The sequence below is a fragment of the Panicum virgatum genome, chromosome 6N, assembly GCF_016808335.1.
Source record: "Panicum virgatum strain AP13 chromosome 6N, P.virgatum_v5, whole genome shotgun sequence".
NCBI classification, from domain to species: domain Eukaryota; kingdom Viridiplantae; phylum Streptophyta; class Magnoliopsida; order Poales; family Poaceae; genus Panicum; species Panicum virgatum.
Genome location: NC_053150.1, coordinates 45,099,891 through 45,115,262, shown reverse-complemented (window position 1 = coordinate 45,115,262; position 15,372 = coordinate 45,099,891). Strand labels below are relative to the sequence as shown.

The 15,372-nt window shown below is 49.4% G+C and overlaps 2 protein-coding genes across 2 annotated transcripts; one reads left to right on the top strand and one right to left on the bottom strand.

The window, feature by feature from the left end:
* Positions 1-730: 730 nt before the first annotated feature.
* Positions 731-2,062, bottom strand: LOC120679315 (protein SOB FIVE-LIKE 4-like). Its single transcript, XM_039960875.1, has one exon. It carries the CDS (start codon positions 1,578-1,580, stop codon positions 1,074-1,076), a length of 507 nt encoding a protein of 168 aa, XP_039816809.1. The 5' UTR covers positions 1,581-2,062; the 3' UTR covers positions 731-1,073.
* An 11,290-nt stretch (positions 2,063-13,352) lies between these two features.
* LOC120677242 (transcription factor MYB93-like) lies at positions 13,353-15,114 on the top strand. Its single transcript, XM_039958389.1, has 2 exons — positions 13,353-13,568; positions 13,718-15,114. Exons 1-2 carry the CDS (start codon positions 13,436-13,438, stop codon positions 14,548-14,550), a joined length of 966 nt encoding a protein of 321 aa, XP_039814323.1. The 5' UTR covers positions 13,353-13,435; the 3' UTR covers positions 14,551-15,114.
* The last annotated feature ends 258 nt before the right edge of the window (positions 15,115-15,372 follow it).

Genomic DNA, 15,372 nt, shown 5'->3' with positions numbered 1-15,372 from the left:
TATTTTGTTGATTTGGTGTGGCAAGGAAAAACAATATACAAGAGGGGCTGTTTTAGAGACATAAACCGGCTTACATCATTGTAGGTTTGTTTATGGCCATTAATTAGCTTGGCCTGTGTGATGGGCAAATCATTGTTTCCACCCTGTCCACAGCATGTGCAGCAATTGCTGCCTTGATGCTGCATGAGTGGTGTGGTTAGACAAATATTCCTCTGCTCTGGAGTTTAGGCCACATAATTCATTCCTCTGCCCCCCTCTTCCATTGTTATATAGGATACTTACCACATGATGGGCAGCCATGCCATGCCCAGCAAATGATCAGTTGAGTTCAGGCTAGCCAAGGCCACCTGCTCTCAGCATCTGCTTGGGGAATGTGAGTTGGCAAGATGATGGCTTGGAAAGCTAGCAGCAGCAGCTAGCAACACGTTTGCCTGCGATCGATACATGTTCCTGCTTCTTTATGTTTGGTTGAACTTAGGTTGTGATGATTGATGGATATTATTCTTTGCTGAGATGTTGTTACATATGGCGATTTTGGTAGGAAGATAGCATGTGTGCATGTGCCCTCTTTTTTCTGAAAAATATTCTATTGCAACAACAGAATATGCACACACACACACACACACACATTCCTGACATTCTAGATACTGGGGGAGCAGGAAACTTTATTTTCTGTTTACTGTTATGCCCACAATGACTCGATGAAACCTAAATCCATCTGGCCAGTATGTAGGTTCTGAGCTAGAGCAGTTGTTCATTAATATCTAGAAACACAGAAGGAGATTGCAAGCAACATTAAAAGCAGGGCACTGAAGATCAATGACCAGAGGTTACAGTAGATTTTTTTTTTACACGGCAACGGCTAGCCTACTACTGGGTGGTCAACGAGGAGGAGAACGCCACGGAAGGCAAAAACAAGGACCAAAAAGGAGCCTTCCCTTTGATCTCCATGAATGCATGCTCGATGCTTCTTCTAACAAGGTTCTGAGAGCTCAATCGGCAATGGCGAGAAGGTGCACGAGACGTACAGCATCCTAGTACACTAATACATATAGTCTGGTCGATCGTTTAATTTACCAGAGGAAGAAGCTTCTCCGTGAGGAGCTGCCTCTCTTGTTGTTGCCTCGCCTTGACGAGTTGCCTTCCCCGCCTTTGTCGACCTTGCCGGCTTTCTTGCGGGAGGTCGTCGGGAACTTGGTTCCCACGTCGCCTTCTTCCTCGTCCTCCTTGCCGGCAGCGCCGCTGTTCTTCCCGCGGCCTCCGTCGTCTTCTTTCTCGCCGTCTTCCGGCAGGGACGACGGCGCCTTCTCTTTGGCAGGTCCGGTGGAAGCGTCGGACGCCAGGGAATCGTCGTCGTCGGCGTCTGCGTAATCTTCGTAAGCCTTCTTGCCGCTCCTCCTGTCGCTGATGATGTATCCGTAGCCATCATCCACGCTGCTCCCTTCGCTGCCGCTTCCTTTGCCGCTGCCGCCGGCGTCGTCGCCATGCATCGGGGAGGCGAGGTACATTGTCCAGCCGGACTCGCAGCTGTTGCAGCCCTCGCCGCCGTCGTCCCCGGTGATGTGGGAGGAGGACTCCATGGCAGGCCGGAATCAGGACCGATCAAGGTTCAAGGGGGGAAGAGAAACAAGACGAGACCGAGAGAGAGAGAGAGAGAGAGAGAGAGAGAGAGAGAGAGAGAGAGGAAAAAAACTAGCTGGCTAGAGCGGACCAGAGCTGGAGCTAGCCAAAGGGAACGGAGAAGGAGAGAGAGAGAAGCTCCGAGGCTGATGAGCTCGGGAGGGAATGAATTCTGGTAGGCTATATTTATGCTTGCTCTGGGCACCCCATCAATGCAAGGCCGGAGAAGCCATTTCCCTTGTCGCCCCGGCGGCCTGCGCTTCTTGGACACCCACAGGCTGAAGGGAACATTGAAGCCTCTGACACCCGGCCACCATCATCTTCGTCATCACAGGAGACGAGCTGATGAGGCGGGCGGGGGAGGTGGGAGGACGCTGGGCACCGGGCGGACACGGTGGTAGGGCCGCGAGAAACGCCAAGATTTCTGCTTTGCGCTTGTGCTGGGCAGGAGGGGAGGGGAGGGAAGGGGAGAGCGGCCGGGAGAGGGCGGCAGTGTCCTTAAATGGGAAAGACAGGCTATCCCAACCATTTTGTTCTCTGTCTTGTCACCAAGCCCAGAGCAGGCGGAGGAGGCCTGTTCCCGGGCGCAGCGGGGCAGAGAGAGGCGGCTGCTAGGCTTCCCGGTGCGCTGCCCATGTGGCCTCGGCTCGTGGTGGGGGCCGGGCCGGCGCTGGCCGCGGCCGGGACACGGCGGCACGGCCGCCCGCAACCGGGCGACGGCGAAATCCATGGCGCGTGCGCTGTTGTGCTCGTGGGGAACTGAGAGCAATGGATGGGCATTGCAGAGGAGTGAGTGTTTGGGGGTGTTCAGCCGGTAGAAAGTTGCTGGTGAGCAGTGCAGCCGCCATGGTTGCAATGATGGTTTGAGAGCTTAGCTGAGTTGTTTCATGAGCTGCATTATTCGAATGCCATTGGTGTTTGTTTATGCGACTGCAGGATCGGTGGAGGCGGTGGAAGCGCAAGATATGAAATCTACAAGCCATGCTGAAGCTGAACGGAACGATCCTTTCCTTACCTTTCGAGCCAAAGGCTTTCAGGCTCCCATGTGCTGAAACCTGAGCTCTGAAACTGCTCACCTGTCATTGAGGCATGCAGTTTTGTCGAAGAATCCTTACCCGGAAGAGCAAGAGCGATGGCACGATCGATTGACAGTGCCGGGTTTATCTCAGAACACGTTCTACCCAACGGCCAACGCCCATCAACAACTGACAACAAGTTGACTTGCGTCTCATGGTATGGATGCTTTGATGCACCCTGACTCCTAGATGCATCCTGAACACGACACGGCGGCGATGAAGAAACAAAACAGCCCATCCATCCATCGGTCGATCAGGCGGTCAGGGTCGAGATGATCGGTGCCACAGTGACGCGGTGAGCTGTGCCTGCGTGCAGCGGCAGGCGGCAGCGCATCGCCAGAGGCCCTGAGGCCCAGCTGTGGCCGGCACAGTGGAAGTGTTGCCCGCCCTGTCCCCGATCGATGCGCGACGCCGCGCACTGGCGCTCATCAGGCACAGCGGCGCGCACAGGCAAAGGCAGAGGCCGCGCGCCCGCGCCCGCACTGGCGCCGAGCGTCGCGTCGCGTCCATCGGCGCGTCCAATCCGTCCGTCCGCCGGCACGTGCGCCCCTCTGGCTCGCGCTGCCGCCTGCCGGCAGGCCGGCCGCGGAGCGCGCGACGGAGCGGAGGCCAATCACGCCCCGCAGGGTGCCTGCAAGGCTGCGCGCCACGGGCGCGCGCATGCGGACAGGCGCACAGCGCGGAGGCGCTGGCCCGCGCTGCCCGGCGCGGCGTCGCTTACAGGTGCAGAGCTCACATGGCGTCATGGCGAGGAGGACGGGGAGCAGGCGGCGACGGGGCGGGGGCAGCCGAGCCGAGCCGAGCAGTAAAAATTTTCCGTGCGGAGGCCGGCGGCGCCGAGCTCAGGGGCCCCTGCCGGCCAACGCGTCGCCGTCGAGGGGGTAGGTGAGGCGAGGCGAGGGGAACACCGGGACATGCCTCCTGGTTCCCGGCGTCAAACTGGATTTTCTTGGCGGCCCTGCCGGGCGCCGGCCTGCTGTGCTTGTGTTGTGCCTGCCCTACACGATCCTGCCGGGCCTGGGAATTCACCGGTCCAATCAAATCAGGCGCATAATTGGCCTCGCTCCGCCACTAATTTTCCTTTTTCTTTTGCGTTCTTGACTTGATGATGATTGGGAGGCGTACGCCCGTTCTTCTCGCCGCCTCCGGCTGCTGAGAAAAAAGTCAATGGATAAAGCGAGTAAGGCTCTGTTTAGTTCATAAAAATTTTCAAGATTTTCCGTCACACCACATTTTTAGACACATGGAAGCGTTAAATGTAGTTTAATAAAATAATTAATTGCACAATTTAACTGGAAATGATGAGATGAATTTTTTAAGTCTAATTAATACATGATTGAACATTAATTATCAAATAAAAACGAAAATACTACAGTAATCAAATCCAAAAAATTTGGCTACCTAAACACGCCCTAAAAAGACGAAGAATCATGGCCCGATGGGAGGCGTCGCGGCAGCCGGCGGCAGCGTCTGCGCTGTGCTGAGGATGGGATGGCGTTGGCGCGCGCTGTGTGCGGTGTACTTGGGAGTCAGGAGGCGGGCGGGCGGGCGGCGCCACGGCGGCCATGTCGCGCATGTGGCCTCTTCCGTGCGCTGATGTGTCCGGCTGCCGGGGCGCCCGGTGCCCCGGCCACATGCGCGCGGCAGCGCGAGCCGCGCTCATCAGCGGGAGCTGCGCTGCCCGGCTGCCCCCCCTGCTCTGCGCCCTGTTCTGTTCTGCTCTGCGATGCTGGGCTGGTACGCTGTACCTTACCGACGCAATCTAACCGTTGATTCGAAGATGCGAAACATAAATTTGGTGTGGTGTCAACTGTCAAGGCTGTCAGGCATGGAAGCTCATCTTCCTCGCCGCGTCGATGGCCATGGCGCACCGACCGGCCGCGCTCTCCGAAGACGTCCCCACTGCCACCGGCGACTCCCGAGCTAACCCGCCATCCTAGCACCAGTCCATCACCGGGCCTTCCGGCCTTGGCCGTTTGGCCCTCCTCACTCGTCCGTGGGTCACCCACCGCCAGCGACCAGGGACAATCCCTGAACTCCTTTAAGCTCGGCGGCCATGGAATTCCCGGTGCCAAACCTCGCCGGTGACCATTCAACATCGTGAAAAAAGTTTGCGAATTTGAGTGGGTTGGTTGACCTATAGGAGATTTGAGAAAATATAGCCCTGCTACTTTATCTGTCCCAAAAAGAATACAACTCTTTTGAGAAGTTAAACAATATTAAATTTAACTATAGTAACATTTATGTAATATATTTTTATACTAAATTTATATGAAGATAAAAATATTAGTAATATTTTATATAAATTTGATCATATTTAAATTATTTGACTTCTCAAGAAACGAAAATTGCATTCTTTTTTGATAGAGGGAGTAAAATACATTGCATCTCTCAACGTGAAAAATAATGTAAGAAACAACGTAAAAAGTGCTCTTCTGAACTTTTGGTATCACTTGCTTCACGGACAATTCAGAACACAGCTGCCATTGCCATGTTGTGTCATCTGTGGCTGACGCAGCCACGCAGGATAAAGTTGTACCCAAACAAAAAAATCACCGCGAAGTCTTGCAGGCACGGCGCATGTCACCCCCCCCCCCCCCCCCCCCCCGGCGCACGTACGTAGAGACCGGAACGCGAGGTCAAGGCGACACGACACGAAGTGCCGTGCTTTCTCTTTCGTAGCCGCGTTCCGGTGAGGTCAGGTCGCTGGGATCCACTTGACCTGCAGCTGATCCCAGTGTTACCCAACCAGCTGGTGGATTACCAAACTGCCAAGTCACTCTGTTACTGTGTGTGTCGAACGCGGACAACAAGTGTCTTTTTTTTTTCTCCCTCTGATAAGTGATAGCTGTTCACGTTGGTACACACTGATTGAGCTTTAGTATATGCTTAATAGCACTGTCATTTAATTTTGCCATGGCTGTGCAGCATTGATTGTTCTCGTTAAAAAAGGGATGTGCACAAAGTTACAAAATGTACAGTGCGTGGTAGGTAAGAATGCTATGATAGTTTTATCATCTGCATAAACCGAGAACATTTCTTCATGTCCAGTGTCAATGTCACAAAAGATTGCAATCGGAACGACCCAACCCAACAATGTGGGGAGCACCGTACCTGAAGTCAACCACCCCGTTCTTCTGAACTGTCCAACACTCCAACTCCTAATCGACCCATAACAACATGACAAGGAAAGATGCTTGGGGAGGAGAATGCTAGTCTCTCCAGCCTTTGCAAACAGACCAGCCAAAAAAAGGGGTACATCTGCAGACTACTACTGTAGTATTTGTTATCTCACATTTTCTTTCAAAATAAAAAGGAGAAAATCTCACATATATATCTGCACATAATCCATGATCCCGGTTCTTAACCTCAGATGAACTCAACCATTTGTCTTTGTTATGTTTGTCAAATTCTTTTTTTTTCATAATTTTGCTTGTCTTGCATTAAACCAAACTCCAGTGTCAGTATCACACCATCACCATCACTACTTATATTGCTTTGTCTTTGAGTGAAGAACTTGCATGATTTGGAGGTCGTTGAGGTCTATACATGTATAATAATTAATGTATAAATCCAATGGAATGAGTAAATCATATATTCTCTATCACTGCCGGCCTTCATTTCCAAGCAGTTAACTTCTCTTTTGCAGACAAGCACAAACGGCTCAGTCCTTTCCATCAGTTTGAGGAATGTTGAGTACTCTATCCTGCTTGTGATGAGTGAATTGTCAACCGTGCGGTGTGATCGTGCGCTTGGTCTTTGGATTGCAGGTACACGGGCGTCGAGTGTCGACGGGGAGCTGTCGTGGAGGTGCTGTGGCCGATGGACCGTGCGGTGGACGGCGGTGAAGGGCAGCCGGGACCGGAGCTCGGACCGGGCGGCAGCTGTGGTGTCCACTCCTGGATCGAGGGCGCAAGCGGCGACGGAAGGCGGGTTTCTTGGTTTGCGCCACAAAACCAAGGAGGCGGACGGCGGTTGAAGACGCCAAGTCGTGGAGGCACGGGCGTCGGTCTCGGGACTGACGGAGGCGACGGGCGTCGACGGCGTCTAGGGCCTCGCTGCGGGCGAGGAGGTGACGGGCGTCGGGCGGCGTCTAGGGCCGTCAGAAGGCCGAGGCGAGAACGGCGTCTAGGGCCACGGCGCGGAGGCGGGAATCTTCCCGCGCGTGAGGTTTTGGCGGTTTTCTCAAAACCGGCCACCTACCCGGGTTTCGTGGACCCTCCAAAACCGTGGACTGGATCTTCATCAAGACGGCGGAATCGCGGAGAAGACTTCGTTTCGAAGAAAGAACCTCGGCCGTCGGATGAGATCGTTGTACAGGGGGTGCTGCAGGCCAACCGGTCTGACCGGTCCCTGGCACTGGTCTGACCGGTCTAACCAACCGGTCTGACCAGTCCAGCGTACCGGTCTGACCGATCCCGCGGGTATAAATACTCCTTCACTTGTGTTAGGTTAATTGTGGCTTTTGTAATCTGTTCGTGGACTCTCTGTTTCCCCAGGCCGCCGCCCCTGTGTTCCTCTTTCTCAGTTCATCTCTTTAGGGTAGATTTGAATGTTGTTTGTGTGAGAACTCTTATGGATTTGATTGGGAAAGGAGGCCCTAACCTCCTCGTGCCCTCTGGGGCGATTTGAATCAATCCATCTCCTCGTTTTGTGCCTTGTTTGATGAAATTTCGATTTCGTTTTTGGTGTACTTGATTGCGAGGAGTCCATGAGTTCTTTGCTGTGATTCCCGTGCTCCCAACTCTAACCTAAACCCTCTGGAATCACTGGCGTGTTCGAATTCGAGTTCTTGAGTGTTTGAGAAAACCCCAATCCCTTTTGATCTCCCCCATAATTCTCACGATTCGTTGATCTTTGGGACGAGATCTTTTGGGGATATGCTCACGGGGTAGGGGCGAAGCAATCCCCCAAGTTTCATCGGTTTTCGTGGTCGTTTGCTCGGGATTCACCGTTTGAATCCAATTTCTCGGGGGTTTTCTGGGTGCTACCGGTCAGACCGGTAGGCACGACCGGTCAGACCGGTCCAGCGCACCGGTCAGACCGGTCCAGGCAGATCAGTTCTGCAGTTTTCCCGATTCGCTTCCGATTTGCTTCGTGGTTTCGCTCGCTCGTTCGAGGCCTTTTGTGTTGGTTTAGCTTTTCCATAGCTATTCCAAACTTTGGCCAGAACGCTTGAGGGCTTGGGTGATTTTCGGGATATAGGCCGACGGTTTGAATTTTGGAAGAAATTTTGATCGGCTCCCATTCACCCCCCTCTGGTCGCCGGCTTCGGTCCCACACAGTTGTAGCATGATCAGAAACCCAAACCTGCAAGGAACCAGGCAGTTGAGGTGAGCTCTATTGCCACAATTCTTTATCACCATATATGCTTATAAATTAAACTTTGGTGACATAAGAATCTTGAACAAGTAGTCATATATAACCTGTGTGCTAAAGTTTTCTTTTGATGGGTAGCCCATCAAACAAGGAAGCTTCACCAGACAGACAATCATAAAGAAATATCAGAAGCCAGTGGTAGCATACTAGCATTGCATTTGGTTAATGTCTGGTAGGCTCTAGCACTGTGATTTTGTGTGTTTTTCCTATGTCCTTAGCTTGTTGCCGACACCAAATGATGCAAGTTTAGGACAGCACACAGAAACAGCCTTGCAAAAAGGAGGAGCAGAGGAGAAAAAGACTTACATTGACTTGTTTAGTGTCTGATCATGCCACCCTGCTTCTAGCTTGGTCCTGTCCTTCTTGTGGGTTTAGTTGGCTCAGTTAGCCTTTTCATAAACTAATAAAGATGCAGTTTAGACTTTAGACTGAACTGCAAGACAAGTACCTTTCTACCTAAGACGAAATTTAACTTATCTCATAATTCAAGAACTGAACTTGAACAGTCCACATTACTATTTTTTTCTATCTCTTTCTTTCCTTTTATTCTTTCTTTTTGTGTGTGTGTGTGAAATGCAGCCGACGTTGCTATCTCCTGCAATCAACCAGTAATCCGCCACATAAACTTAAAAAAAGCATATAAGATTGTACTGGTGGTCTCAGATTGATTGGCAAATAATTAAAGCATGATATGCTTATTCAGCATTCAGTTTCCCGATGTAAACATTCAGAATTTCCATTTGTTCTCTTTTATGATTCGTAGTTCGCCTTTTCGGATCAAACGTTTCAGAGGACAGAGGTAGGCACCATGCACCATATAAGTTCTTAACCAACCAATCTACTTTCCAAAAAGAACAAGAACAACTCTGGGTCCTACTATAGGCCATGCAGGTTGGCCATCCCTTCCTTGCTAGATATTTTGGAATTCAGTCTTCTTGTCTATTTAGGGACAATGCACTACGTACTAAACTACTAATAATGCTGCATGGAGAAAAGGTAGCAAGGACAAGAATTACACATGATCTCAACTCGAGTCTCTACCGATCGAACCATCACTAAGTTCTTTGATGCATTAATAACCAACCTTTTCTTTTCTTCTCTTATCAATTCAGTCTAGTCCAGATTCCATATCATCAAATTAAAATGTAGAACAACCACATCCTTATTATTCTAATTCTTATTTTTTTTTAGTTCAGTGTATCTAGTCCAGAATATCAGACTATCAACCACATTACTCTGAATTTGCTACAGAAAGTCTCTGAAACTTTCATACGTGTTGGACCGTATGCAAGCAGCCAAGCGGACCCATATGACGTCATAGATTATGCACACATTTTGTTGAGATGAGAAGATCATCAAGGGAGTAGTACGCACCTGAAGCCTTTTATAACAAGCTCCAGATCTGCAAATCTTCCACGAGCTCCAACAATTTGCTGCTATCATGGCGGAACGTGACCCAAGAGCAAAAGGGGCCAAATTGCCCATTGAAGGAATAAATAATTGAGGTGCATGCAGCAATCAATTCAACCAAAAAACTTAAACTGATGGAAGAGATGGGAAGAGATGGACAATTCAGTTACTCCCTCCACCCTAAAATGAGTGTTGTTTTAAAAAATTTCATACACATTACTCATCCTAAAAATGACTTTATTACCCCTAATTACTTCTAGCAATTGCAACTGAAAATCATGTTATTTATTTGTTTTTCTAGATCCTCAATAAATGCATATGCATTGAGACTAGAAAGGTAACATCTACTAAGATTGACTCTATACTTTTTCCTATACACTATTTTTTTGGTACTTAGTATTGCTTTAATTAAATAGATCTCATTACAAACTAAAACAACACTTTTTGTGGCACAAAATTTGAATGCTAAAACAACACTTAGTTTGGGACGGAGGGAGAACACTCCCCCTTATGTGTAGGCTCCCTCACGCCTCAAACGTGAAAATTAGGAATTGATTGCAATTATTTTATTTAATCGTGCACACTAGGGATTGAACTTGAGACCTCTAGCTCTGATATCATATTAAATTGTATGTACCAACTAATTCAACCCAAAAGCTAAATTGATAGGAAGAGATAGATAATTTATTTATACTTAACATAAATCCTTCCATTATAGGGAATAACGGAGGGAGGGAGCATGCCCCTCCCGCCGCTGGGTGGTGGCCGCTGCTCGTTACGCTATCACTAGCTGTCAAGGTGTGGACTTTGAATGGACAATGATATATGATATACCCAGTGTTATCCTAAACGCTAAACGGTAAACAGTCGGTCACTAGAGTGCTATATGTGGTTAAGCCGTTAAGGTGCGCGCACTGCTACTGCCTTTTTTTTTAGGGATGCTACTACCAATTAGCCTACCTAGCAGGTGATGATGGTACGTGCTAGAGTAGATAAAGAATGCTATATATACGTGCTTAACTAGGTCAAAGGTTTACATGCCCAATATAACCTAAACACGTGGAAGTGCCATACAACAATACGTGAACCATGCATCTACCCTAAGTTACTGGACTAGAATATGTAAGATGTACCTGGAAACATGTTGGCAACTAGTTACCTGTTCGCTTGACAATTATACCAGTTTTCTGCAACCATGCCATTGTTTTAATCCTTTTAAGCTCATGCATGAGGTCTCCGATGATGCCACCGTATGTACGGGTGTAACGGGTCTGTACACTAGGTAGCAGCATGACACAATCTACCGTGCAAGCACTTGACAGGTGCCGTGTATTCTTGAACTCTTGTCTGCAGAGTGCAGACTATAAATGGCAACCTTAGAATCTTAGACATGGGACTATATCTAGATCGAGTACTACGAACTCTGTGAGTGCTGTCTTTCTGAAAATTGTCTCTCAACTGTTACACACACACACACACACACGCATGGTCTACTAATTTTTTATACGGCCAACAGATGTACAAGGACCTTTTTTAATACAAGGACCTCTCTGTACGGACAAGATGCATAGTCTGAGCAATGGGCATGCAGAATACAGAGGTCTGACTTTCATTGCTGTTCATCAGGTCTCTCCGCGGCCCATGCTAGCTTGTTCATGTGCATTTTGAGTCCTTGACATTTTATTAGTGCTCGAAAGGGCTCCTAGTTATTAGTTGAGCAACAGGACACACTTGTAGTTTATGAGAGAAAATCATGTACCTTCCCATAGAGTCAGGGCCTAGGCTGACAATGCGTGCTGGCCGGGTTGAGAACTAAAACCATGTCTCTTCAATGCAGGCATTTCATAGAAAGCCATGGAATTCCTGTGTTCGAAATGATTATACAGGGCTGTTTGTTTCCACTAGTTTTTTTTTTAGCCTCTGTCACATTAAAATGAATCTTATCTTACCATTTAAAAGTATCAAATAAAATATGTTTATAAAACCTTTTTGACAGATGGGTGTTAATTTGGGAGACGAATCTAATGAGCCTAATTAATCCATAATTTGCTACAGTGATGCTACGGTAACCATCTGTTAACTGTGGATTCGTATACCTCATTAGATTCGTCTCGCAGTTTAGCCCAAGGATTCTGCAGTTAGTTTTATAATTAGACTTTATTTAATACTTCTAAATACTAAGATTCTTTTTGATGTGACATAGTCTAAAATTTAGCTCCTGGAACCAAACAACCTTTTAAACTACTACAATCAAAACCACACAAGCCATGGAATATGAGGATGATTGTGGGAGTAGTACCTGGAACTGGAAGGGAGGAAAATATATAGGAATATATAGACTATGTCACAGAGAGGATTCTCTCTGTGTCTGAATCTCAAATTTGTTAATAAATATCCATTGAAACAGATCATACACACCAAATCGACAATGTGCCGTGTTGGAGAAAGAAAAAAGGAACAGTAATGTGTCGGGAGAGAGACCTATGCGAAGAGGATCAAAAGATGCAAGGGGGAAGTCAGCTGAGGCCGCCTTTAGGGGTTTGGAGGGTGGGACAGGTGATCCGAAGAAACTATCTTATGTTCTTGCTTGCATGGCCCTCCAACCAAAGCATGCATGGAAACAATCTGCCCTGACGCAACGCCCGTAACCATTTCACAAAGCGATGAACAGGGAGGAAATCTTTGGATTTGATGGGAGCTGCTGACCTTGGAGTATATGGCCCCTCCTCTCGTCGAGCAAGACGAAGACAACCCAAGGAAAAGCCCTTCGGTTCCTTCACCTTGACTCCAACTCTCCAGGCACAAGGCCAAGCAGCTACATGACAAACACTGCATGAACTCAGCCAATCATTTTATATGTTGTGTGCTACTGCGTTTGTGTAGAATGCGAAGTTGTCATCTACTCCCTCCGTTTTTAAATATATAACACCATTGATTTTTTTTCTTCATTTGACTATTCGTCTTTTCTACAAATATTTATGCAAATAGCCAAATCTTCAAGTTAGATTCAAGAGATTCTTGATAATAGATGTAAAGGTACTCATTTCACTTCATTTAACTAACTGATTAATTAAATAATGTTGGTCAAAGTTGAAGAAAAAAATCAACGGTGTCATATAAAAAAGAACGGAGGGAGTAGTATCCAAGTATTGAACACCACCTAACCAACCATGCATCTACCATGCACGCAAGGCGTATTTGCTTTCTGAATTTGTGATATGCATACATGCTTTTAAATAAAAGAAGCATGCACGTATATGCTATAGCTATACTGTACACTGGAACTATAGCTATACTGTACACATGACTGTCTGGGAGCCTGATAATCACAGGCTTTTTATACTGAAGAATTTACTGTATTACGTTTAGTGAAATCATTTTTTGTTGCAGGGGAGGTTGGTGACCCTTCTTTGCTCGGAACAAGTGAAAATTCTGTGTGCTAGCTCTGTACATCAGGGGAGCATAGAAGCTTCTAGCTCGTGCCTTATGGAGACAACAATTACTCCTATACTACTATCAGCTAGCACCCTTCTGCCGGTACTACTTGCTTGTAACTGTCTGAATTTGGAGCAAGTCAGCATGAAGAACAAGTAGACATTATTATCATATCATATTATATGGCCCTCAATTTCTTTCAGCAAGACAAGAACCATGCTACACTCTTCCTGAAAACGACCCTCTTGCGTGCGTAGACTGACAAGTCTCTCTCTCTCTTCTTCAGTCTACACACACACCCACACCTCAGCACGGCAACCGCGAACCCATGATGCACATAACAAGAGACACAGACCACACAGCTAGGGGACAACGGTCGCAGGCGCCGGCAGCCAGTATATAAGCAGGCTGCCCGGTGGCCACTACTTGATCAAGGCGCCGAGCTATTCATCAGCATCATTCAGTTGGGTGTCGTTGAGCGTGCCACTTGTACTTGAGCTTGGCAGTTGTTTCCCATGGGGAGATCTCCTTGCTGCGACGAGAGTGGCCTCAAGAAGGGCCCGTGGACGCCGGAGGAGGACGAGAAGCTGCAGCAGTACATCCAGAAGAACGGCCATGGCAGCTGGAGGACCCTCCCAAGACTCGCCGGTACAGTGATCTGCAGCTCCTGTTCATGGACAAGAGAGAGCTTAGAATTACACACCACCAGCAGCAGCATTCAGATGATCACAGAGCTATGCGATTCTAGTGATCGATGGGAGATTTCTTAACAGTTTCATGATTGTGATGATTTGCAGGGCTGAACAGATGCGGCAAGAGCTGCCGGCTGCGGTGGACCAACTACCTGCGGCCGGACATCAAGCGGGGCAAGTTCTCGCAGGAGGAGGAGCAGACCATCCTGCACCTCCACTCCATCCTCGGCAACAAGTGGTCGGCGATCGCGACGCACCTGCCGGGCCGGACGGACAACGAGATCAAGAACTTCTGGAACACGCACCTCAAGAAGCGGCTCATCCAGATGGGCTTCGACCCCATGACGCACCGCCCCCGGACCGACTTCTTCGCCGCGCTGCCGCAGCTCATCGCGCTCGCCGCGCTCCGCGACCAGCTCGCCGCGGACCCGGCGGCGAGCGCGCAGCTGCAGGCCGGCGGCGGCGGCGACGTGGCCATCCAGGCCGCCAAGCTCCAGTACCTGCAGTGCCTTCTCCAGTCCGCGGCCACCACCATCGATGGCTTCGCCTCCACCGCCGCCGCCGCGGGTTCCACGCCCAACGCCGCCGAGGCGGCGGCTCTCGACGCTCTGTGCTCGCCGCAGGGGACGCAAGACAGCACCGCCCCGGTGTCCGCGGCCAGCGACCAGCTGCTACCTTCCTGCACGTTCCCCGAGGCGCCCGCCAGCAGCGAAGCCAACCAAGGCCTCGGCTACGGCGGCGCTGATGTCGACGTGTTCGCGTGCCACGGTGGCGCCTCGCTGCCGCCCCTCGCCGACCTCTCCGACGCCGCGAACAACCCCTCATCAGCCGACGGGTGCAGCGCCACGGCGTCGTCCAGCTTCGGTGGCAGCGCGGGCAGCCCGCTCCCTTGGCCGGAGTTCTTCCCCGACGACCCCTTCATCACCGATTTCCTATGACGACGCCACTACGCGTCATACTACTAGCTATACATCTGCTTGCACACCGAAGTACCTTCCGAACCACGCTGATACGCGTCTCCTCCCTCTGAATTTTGTAAGCTTTGGGTACACTCATACACATACGTGCGTTGGGGACCGAGCCTAGCTCGGTTGGCGCGTGCTCCAGGTGTGGAGGCCGGTCCTCCGTTCGAGCTCTGCTCAACGCGGGATTTTCCCACCGGATGCTGAGGCAGTCGTGAGTGAGTGTGCGCGTGCGTGTAGTGTGAGTGCCTCAGTATGGCGCGTTCCGAGACTTTTCGGACAGCCTCGTCTGCGTTGAGTTCGGTCGGCGTGGGCGTCCAAAATCTTAAATGACTCCCCCAGTGCTCCTGGGTGCTTCAAAAAAAAAGTATGGAGTACTGTGCTCCATCCGCCATTCTGATACAGCATTGCACATTCAGACATCAGGATAGGTCATATGTCATATACTCTGAATACTGCCACTAGCCCGGAGAGGAGTGGGTGTGTGTGAGAGAGAGATTTGCTCATGAAAATAATAAACACAACAGTGCTTGTTGTACTGATGATGAAACAAAAATTGCTACAAGTCCATCAATGCATTCCCTGAATGCAAATACATTGTTCAAAATGCACGTCTACGAGTTACCTCCTTTTGCCGATCTTTTAGCATGATATTGACCAAACAGTTCGAAAGCAGGGAGGCTTTTGTTGGCGACCAAACCTCCTAACAGTGAGACTCTCATGCCCCTGACAAACACATTGTCCGCCAAAAAAAGGTAAGGCTTTGGGGAAAAAAATAAAGAACCACAAAATAAATTT